The sequence below is a fragment of the Phyllostomus discolor genome, chromosome 3, assembly GCF_004126475.2.
Source record: "Phyllostomus discolor isolate MPI-MPIP mPhyDis1 chromosome 3, mPhyDis1.pri.v3, whole genome shotgun sequence".
Lineage (NCBI taxonomy): Eukaryota > Metazoa > Chordata > Mammalia > Chiroptera > Phyllostomidae > Phyllostomus > Phyllostomus discolor.
This window is the reverse complement of record NC_040905.2, coordinates 44,283,979-44,293,175: the sequence shown is the minus strand read 5'-3', so window position 1 is coordinate 44,293,175 and position 9,197 is coordinate 44,283,979. Positions and strand designations below refer to the sequence as shown.

At 47.9% G+C, this 9,197-nt stretch overlaps 1 protein-coding gene and 1 long non-coding RNA gene across 2 annotated transcripts; one reads left to right on the top strand and one right to left on the bottom strand.

Annotated features, from left to right (window-relative positions):
- Positions 1-304: 304 nt before the first annotated feature.
- Positions 305-2,200, bottom strand: TMEM174 (transmembrane protein 174). Its single transcript, XM_028529199.2, has 2 exons — positions 1,507-2,200; positions 305-1,315 (listed from the first exon to the last, which is right to left on the bottom strand). The coding sequence occupies exons 1-2, from the start codon at positions 2,130-2,132 to the stop codon at positions 1,210-1,212; spliced, it is 732 nt and encodes a 243-aa protein (XP_028385000.1). The 5' UTR covers positions 2,133-2,200; the 3' UTR covers positions 305-1,209.
- Positions 2,201-6,125: 3,925 nt separating this feature from the next.
- Positions 6,126-9,197, top strand: LOC118499310. Its single transcript, XR_004901833.1, has 2 exons — positions 6,126-6,209; positions 7,890-9,197. It is a non-coding gene; the product is annotated as an uncharacterized LOC118499310 (long non-coding RNA).

Below are 9,197 nucleotides of genomic sequence, written 5' to 3'. Positions count from 1 at the left end.
TATACCAAGTGTGTGTTAATCATATCCTTGGAAAACTAGATATTTCTGATAAAAATTAATAGAAGTCACTGCATATATAAACATGGTACCAAACCTTTAAGGAATTGCTAAACCCTGTCTCGCTTTGGGTAAGCCTCCCTTGGTAGCCTTGTGTGACCTTGCCTTTGTAACCTACAGAGACTATTTTCCTTTAAAACCTGATGATTTTAACTGTGTCTTCCAAAATCTGTAAGTCTGCTGTGAATGGGTGTTATACAGTCCAGATTCAGGGAAATGAAGGGCACCAAGGTTTCTTGTCTGTTTGTTTTTTAATAAAGAAAGTGAGCTTGTCTTGGCCATAGAGATTGTTTCCGTGATTCGTGGTTCCCAGGTGTTGACATGGCAGGTCTGTTCTGTCTGATTCAACAGGACTCTTCTATGGGCGCTTGGAGAAGGCCCGGGCTTGTGTGGGCCGCTGGGCCCAGGCAGTTTGCGCCCAGCCCAGATGTCAGCCCGGGGCGGACATCTCAAGCTTCAGCCTTGCCAACAAGAACAAGAACATCAGCAGTCAAGTCACTGTCACCTAATGATAACTTAAGGGTTTGGTGACATCATTGTCCTATTATTATTTATTTTGTATGGTTTAGCCACCTAACATTCCAACAGGAGCTATTCTTGATTTTACTTTATTGCATTTATTTATTTGCTTGTTTGTTGGTCTGTTTATGCAGCCTTTAAGATACCCAGAGTCCTCAGGGGCCACATGTCGGCAACCGAGTTGATTGGGATATGCAAATCTCCTTTGGGAACTGAGAATGGGCACTGGGAAAGCTACAGTGGAACCTGTTTTCTCTTCCCTGCTTCCTCCCCACCCCCACCCTCCCTACTATGGAAACTTCCAAAGTCACAGCAGTAGTGATTTTGCCCTTGGCTGCTGGAGTTAAAATTGCAACAGCAGCACCTTCCTGGAGAAACGGAGTGGGTGATGGATAGATGGGTGAGATTCCTGTTTCTGAACACAGCGGGGCATTTCTAGCTGGATCAGAAGGTAATTTCTTCAGCCCAGCCTAATTTTTATCAATTTGGGGCATTTTACCTCCCACGTCCCCTTGAACGGCATCTCTCAGGCCTCCTGGGCTGCTCTGCTGTCTCACTTCTGAAGGCTGTACATAGAGCCCTTCAGGTGTCAGCAACAATGACTTCAGTGCCGTTCCCTCGGCACTGCCGTCTCTAGCAAGGGGGGGAGAATACTTCCTCATAGGGTGGAGGAGAGAAGCAGGCAGGGTCCCCATCTCCCCGCTGTGTCTCTTCTAGCTGCTCAGCGTCAGGGCTGGACCTGAAATATGAGCAGAAAACACAGACGCGTTACAGCCCACAGCACTGCTGCCAGAGCCAACGCCCCCCACCTGGCATTAGGCCGCACAGAGGTTTGCATTCACCCACCACCTTCCTTGTAGACCACACATAGCCACAGGCACTATGACGGTGGCCACAGGAAGGGGAGGATTGCCACCACACACACCGTACCTGTCATTTCCACCATCCATAGAGGAAGGGTAGTCCTGGTCGGCAACAAAGGCAGCATTCTCTGCAGGGTAGATGGTGTGGTACTGGGGAGGGCTTGGCGTGGCAGCAGCCACCACTCCAGACGGTGTGAGACAACAGGGGTTCACCACTGGCTGCAGGTAGGTGTTGTTCATCCCAACGGGCTCTTGAGAGCCATAAGGGGGAGGGATATACTGCACCACAGTAGCCCCGTGGAAGGTGATGGGTTGGTTGATACCAGTGAAAACAAACGATTGTCCGCCCGCCGTCAGCTCTGAGTCGAGGACCCTTTCCTCACTTTCTTTGCACGACTGACAGGAAAGCATTTTGAACTTGCACACAGCAATCAGGATGAATGTCACCCCAACCGACAGCAGAATGGGCCCAAGGAGCTGGGTCCATTCAAAGTGGGAGACCCCTTGGTATTTGATCCAGCCCATGATGGTGAACGTGATCCCCACCAGTCCCAGGAAGATGCCTGAGAAGAGTAAGGTGGTCCCCGCCTTGTCATCATCAGACACCTGGATGTCCGAGGTACTGGGTGTGTAAGGAGTGACCGAAAACACATTCAGAGCGAAGTCCTCCAAGTGGCTGCTGCCCCGCTCCATTGTCCTCACACAATCACCGGCTTCTTAGGAGGAAAAGGGATTATGAGAGCTCCCAGAGCAGAGCAGAGCAAAGCAATCACAGGCTCGGATTAGTTATGGAAGAACTTTGGGCTGCTGTGGTTAACAGAGTGGAACAGGCAGAGGCCTGAACTTTGTTTAGAAGAATAAAGGTCTGACAAATGAAGCCTAAAGCTTTCTCATGGGTTGTCCACAATTGAAGTTCTCTGTTTCACAATTCAATGACAAGCTCACTCTCTCATTCATATCCATTCATTCATTCGCTCATTCAAAATGTTGTTGAGCTGCCTTATTTGCTAGGAGGTGCTTCGCTATAAACTTAAGGCACTATTCAAGGTCCTTTTTGCATCTTATCAAAACCAGGTGCATAGAAATGGCAGAGCAACCTCCAGGGCCTCTGGCCGTGCAGGGGTCCTTGATGAATGACCACCTGCTCAGACACCTAACCCAATTTCCCTGCCGGGCCAGCTCAGTAGAAATAGGCAGGATTGACCATGTGTATGTCTTCCCACTTCCCGTGTGCCTTTTGCTTTCAGCATTTGAGGAATAATTCCAGGTACAGGAGAGGAGAGATGCCACAAGAAACCTTCCCATGCACCACACCATTGGCAGAGGTTTAAGTATCAGACATGACTTGGTGTCTTGGGGACACATGCTTCAGACTCTCCCTCTGAGATGGCAGCACAGTTCCTGATCTCCAAGGTGAAGTAAACAGGTGCATTTTCAAGCCTGCTGTGTTTTGCGGTCAAACCCAAGCTGATTTAGAGAAGGAAGCTCCATCTTTTTTTTTTAAGAGATGTTATTTATTTTTAGACCGAGGGAAGGGAGGAAGAGAGGAAGAGAAATATCAATGTGTGGTTGCCCCTCATGCACTACCCCCTATTGGGGACCTGGCCTGCAACCCAGGCATGTGCCCTGACTGGGAATTGACTCTGTGGCTCTTTTGGTTCACAGGCCAGTGCTCAGTCTACTGAGCCACACCAGCCAGCACAGACAGCCTCATCTTCAATGACATTATCTGTCATTCATTACTACAGAACCTCTTCAAAGTAATCCCATGAATTTCCTCCTGCACAGAATAGTAGCTATAGCCTTCTTCCTTTCCTAGACAGATCTCATGCAAACAGATGTCTCTGGTCAGTAGTTGAATATTGTATCAGCTCTTTTTATGCAACATTAAGCAGGAGGAAGAGCTGCCCTCTTGCCCTAAACCAGGGCTTCCCATACTTCCCTGATGATAAAAATCATCCAGGCCACTTTCTTTAAAGGCAAAATCTGAGCTGCCAATTGAGAAAAGCAGAACCAAAAATTTCCAAGGGAGAATAAGTGTCCCAGCTACCTCTTGTAATTGGGAATCTTTGGAAACTCTAAGTTAATCCCAATGCACCTGGGAGACCAGGGAACTTTTTTTCTGCACAAAAATGCCTCTTCCTGTTGTAGGACAAAGCATATAATCTCCAACTTCACTGCCAACCAGATGGGAAGCCAAGCAGAGGACCCGCTCAGGTATCTCCCCAGATGTGTCCTTGACTACCAAGGACGGAGTGTGTTTCAGTCAGTGTGGGTTACCCCATTTCAATCTATCACTCAAGCAAGTCACTGAGCCGACCCAGATACAAAAGGAAGGAAATTAGATTCCTCCCCTCTGTGGGAAGAATGTCAAGGTCACTGTGCAGAAGAGCATGTGGGATAGGAGATATTATTGCTGCTCTCTAGAAAATACAATCTCCCATGGAGGAATTTTGACTTGTCACTCTTTGGTCCGTAATTCTGCTTGAGTTTTTGTCCACTGGACATCCAAAGGAGCCCCTAGGTTTTAGATCAACCATGTTGTGCCCTCCTTCACTCGTGGCTGGTTGGAAAACTCACTCTTACTCACTAGCAAGTTCTTGATGGGACCCCAGGGGGCAACACTCTGTCAAAGTCATCAGTCATGTCAAGTTCAAATTTTCCCATGTCAAGTTCGAATTTTCCCAAGTTTCTTGTATATTTTCAGACTTACACACCAAACCTCCTGTTTAAACCGCCAATCCACATTCCCCGTTAAAAATTGTAATTTTTGAAATGATTACAGTTCAAAAAGATGAATGAAAAGTGACACTAAAACCACAAAAACAGTTTTCTGAGTTTATCAGAGAACTCAGGAAATGAAACTAGCACGGTCAGATGTTTGTTAACAAAACAGTTGACTGAATGTGTCATGGTGGGAAGTAAATTGCTTTGTGGAAGTCGTGTGTGTGTGTGTGTGTGTGTGTGTGTGATCAAATGACTTTTTAAAAAGTTTGGCGAAATGACAAATTCATCTTTCAAAAATCTAGCTGCACAGACCGTGATCCTGCAGGAGAATCTATTCCCACAGCAGTGTGGGCCATATTCACTTGACTTGGCCACAGATGAAATACCACCATGTCTCTAGTAACAAAAAAAGTAGCAAATATTTCAACCACTCAAAGTACATAAAAAGGAAAATAAAACAAAGCCATGAGCTTGGACAACATATAAAAACAGCCATCTGGTAATTTTGTTTTCAACTATGTAGCTCAAAACCCTTCGAGATTTCCAAAATTCAAAAAGAATTTCTCCCCATACATTTGGATGGAAATGACACTGGCTTCCCTTATCCCTAGGACACTGTGGGCGGGGGAGGCTCAGTCCAGGGGGCTGGGGGAGAAGAACAAAGAAGCAGGAAGGAGGCTGGATGCTCTGCTGCACAGCAGAACCCCGGCACCAGCCACTGCCACTGAAAATCAACAGAAGCAGGAGTGGTCTGAAGGGAATGATCGGGTCAAGGAAACTGGTCCTTGGATTCACCTCTGAACCCAGTTACTGTGAGAGGAAAACAGAGTCAGAGTGCACAGCTCCTGACTCAGCTTGGACACCCAGGAGCTGGACTGGTCCTGGCAACAGGTGTTTCCTCTGTGACATGGCTGGTCACTAGGGCTAAAGCAGCAGAAGCAGGCACCTGTCACGGAGAGAGGTGGCTAGGGTTCGAAGTCCATGCCCTGTCCAGCTCTGTGCCATCAGAGGGCCAAGGTCACAGATTTGCAGGGAACATGAGCAAGGCCACATATGCTACTCAGCTGCACTCCTACAGATGTGTGGTAAGAGGATCAGTGCATATAGTAAGGGTCCTGGATGGGACAGATGTGGAACCTCAACCCTGAGAGATGAACCTGAACTTCAAAGACTGTTGGATGTCTCTTAGTCAGTTGGAGGGAGGTGTCTGGGGGAAATCTCAATAGTAGGGACTACACACTGCTAACCTGTTCCATTTCCTTGAATTGTGTCTGACTATGGTGGCAGATGGTTCCATTTACCTTTTCCAATAAAAAGACGTCATAGTTGAACCATAACTACACTATCATAGCTGTAGTATGGTCATGTGGAAAGCCCAAACTGTCCCCAGGCATTTTACTTTGTTACAAGAATCCCAAGAATACTGGGGGCAGGCGCAGGAATCGTTGCTCTGATGACCCCTATGCTTGAAAGCATACCTGTTTCTGTGGCTGTTCCAACAGAAAAACAAGGCAGGAGGAGGAGCCAGGATGGGAAGTCAAGGCGACATCTGTCTCAGCCACTTATTTGAGCTTCCCCATACCCCCGTGCTGGCGAGGGCCTCAGCTCCACAGATGATTAATCTCTGCAACAGGAAAGGATGTTATGTGACCGAGTAGCAGTGCAGGAGGACAATCTGTTTTGCTAAACTGTTTTTAAACTGCTCTTCCATGAAGGGCACACGCTAGCTGACAGGTGATCTGTCTGTGTCTGAGCCAGCCTGTCTGCCTCGGCCTGGCCGCGGGGGCCGGCAGTTCTCAAGGTGTTCTCTCAGACAGCCTTTAGATTTCTTCCTTCCTCCCTTCCTTCCTTCCTTCCTTCCTTCCTTCCTTCCTTCCTTCCTTCCTTCCTTCCTTCGTTCCTTCCTTCCTTTCTTCCCTCTCTCCCTCCTCCCTCCCTTCCCTCTCTCTCTCTCTCTCTCTTTCTTTCTTTCTTGAACTGAATGTTACCTTGATGGAGTTGGAATTTAGGTCATACTCACTAACATTTTCAGCAAACAACAAGGTGAGCCTCCCAGGGGCTCAGCTGGTCATCTGAGGCTCTTCAGGAGGGGGTGGGTCTGCCTGGGCGGTAGCCCCCTTCCGAACTCGAGAATTTCAGTGCTTGTGTGTTCGATTTCTATTGGGATGTAACCATGAGCAGAGGCTATGACGAGCCTCATTCAGTAGCTCACAGTTCCGTAGATCAGACGTCTGTCTTAGCCGGAGGTTCTGGGGAAGACTCCGTTCCTAAGCTCATTCCGACGGTTGGCAAAGCCAGCCCTGTGCACACCCAGGATGGAGGCCCCTTTTCTTGGCAGAGGTCACTTCTGCTTCCAGCCATCACCCACTTTCCTCCTCCTCCTGTGGCCCTCCCCATCGTCAAAACAGCTATGGCACTTGGAGCAGTTCTCCAAATTCAGGTCACCTTGACTTCCCATTCTGGCTTCTCCTCCTGCCTTGTTTTTCTGCTGGAACAGCCACAGAAACAGCTATGCTTTCAAGTACCTGTGTGATTGAAATATACCCACCGAGATAATCCCTTTTTTAGATCAACTGTGCAAAAAAAACCAACACAATCGCAGGAATGATATTCTTATCACATTCACAGGTTCTGGAGGAATAAGAAATGTAGGATCTTTTTTCGGAGGAGGGCATTTTTAGAATTCTGCCCATCACATTCTGTTTCTGTTGCTGGGAGCCAAAGAGTGAGTTATTTAAGAACAAGTGACTCAGACAAGACCCTACTGGGAGCGCGTCTGTCCAGGCTTTGCTGAGAACGTTCAAGTGATGGCACTGCCGTGGATCTGATGCCCAAGTCTCTGCCACACAGTCGTTCTCATGGTGAGGGCCCAGGACTAGCAGCAGCAGCACCCCCTGGGATCTCACCAGAAATGCAAATTTTGGTCCCCCTCCCTGACCTACTGAATTAGATGCTCTGTTGTGGATCTAGAGAGCTATGTTTTAACCAGGGGATCCCAAATCTTGCTCAGTTGAGAACTATTTCTCAAAGGCAAGTCCTCAATTTTTGTTTTTGGGAAATTGAAAGTAGGGAAGTGGTCAGGTAGGTCGTCTCCAGGGTGACTTCCACTCCCAACCATCTATGATTCTGTAAATTTTACAGAAATAGTTATGCTGTCTAAACCAAAGTCTCCATGTAGGCATCTTTGAGTGGGCACTGCGTGTGTGCATGTGTGTGTGAGTGAGTGTGAGCCTACACATGCATAGTGACCGAGAGCTCAGACTCTGGGATCTCTCCTGCCACCAGGTCCTGGCTCCACCAATTAAGAGCTGTGCAGCTGGGTCAACAGTCTCGAGTCTCTGAGCCTCAGCTTCCTCACTCATAAAAGAGGCTAATAATAGTACCCACTTCATAAAAGTATGAAGATCAAGCATGATGATCCACATGGAGCACATAGCATAGTAAGCTCAGTGACTACCTCTTCTAATTACTGTATTTTTTGGACTATAAGATGCACTTTCCTCCCCAACCCCCCACCCCAGATTTGGGAGGAATAATGGTTGTTAATGCTGCTGTTGAGTTCTGTTTACATTTACATTGGTGAAATATTATGTTACTTATGTTATTAAACATTTTTCCACATTTTTTGCTTCAAAATTTTTTTTTCCTATTTTCCTTCTCTAAAACCTAGGCACACCTTATGGTCTGAAAAATATGTTATTTTATTTTCTGTGTTGTTTAAAGCTTTCTCCTTGGGTACTTGAGGAGCTGGGTCCCTGGTAAGGCTGGAGCCACCAGACCCTCACCAGAAGACCCTAAAGCCATTGCTTGGGCACCTAGGAGCAATGCTACTAGGCCTGAAGGCCAAGGTGACCCTCCTCTGATTCTTAGGGTCAGCTTAAGTCCTGTGACTACAAAGGAAGACATTTAGGTAAAGTATGTACATAAACTTACCTCCTCCTCTGGAGACTCAAAACACACAAAGCAGAAACCATAGCACTTTACTGTGTGTGGGTATGAGTTTATTTGATAATTATTCTTGGGGGTTTTTTTGTTGTTCTTGTTTGTTTTGCATCTTCAAAGGAGCAAAAGTAGTAAAGGACTGAAAGGGAGTCAAGATGTGCCTCTATGAAATTAGGTGAGAACGTATGTCACTGAGGGGGGACCTAAAGCCCACCCTCCCCCCACTCCCAGCCCCGCCCCACCAGCCCACTCTGATTTCCATGGGCCTCACCTGTCAAGCTTTGAGGCTCTTGCCCGAGCTTGCTGAGAGGACAGAATGGAGAGTGAGACCTTGCTGAGCCAGATACTCGGGAGAGAGGAGAGGCCCTTCAGCAGGGCCTGTTTCCTCTAAGGGGCGCAACGCCCTGCGCAACCTTCTGCGTAGTTCTCCATGACGCTGACGCGGGCAGGAAGACAGAGGCCACCCAGTGTGAAGTGCTGCTGCAGAGATGGAATCCATTCCGCCAGGCGTAGGCAGGCAGTGACATGAGGGGCCGATTCGCACAGCTGTTCCCCACCCACGGCCCGTTCCCAGACACCACATGGCTCCCTGTGCCTTAATGCCACCAGGAGAGTGACTCAGCCTGCCACACACTGCTCTGCTTGTAACACTAATAACCACAGGAATTCTCTGGGCGGGATGCCGGCCGGGTCCTCTCTGGCCTGGGGAAAAGGAGTCAGAGCTGCAGATATGCGAACTACTTGAGGTCTATATCTGGCTGAGGTCTTAAGCAGCTGCTGTACTTTTCTGTGCCTGGTGACATAAGAGCCACAGCCGGATCAAGCTTCTTCCCGCCTCCCCTAGAAAAGTGTCTACCAGCTTTCTGCAGGAGGAAAGCTCCTCCGGCGAGAGCGTGTAGGACTGCAGATCTGGGAGGTTAGGGAAGGCTTCAAGTTCAGAGAGCCAGAGGCCCAAAGAAGCATTCATTACCATTCTTGCAGCCCAACAAATGCTCTAAGGATGAGAACAGAAGACCTTGTCTTGAGAAGTGTGAGTAACTCTACCCTCTGGAATGAAATTCCAAAATAAAAAGTAAAAAAACAAAGTAA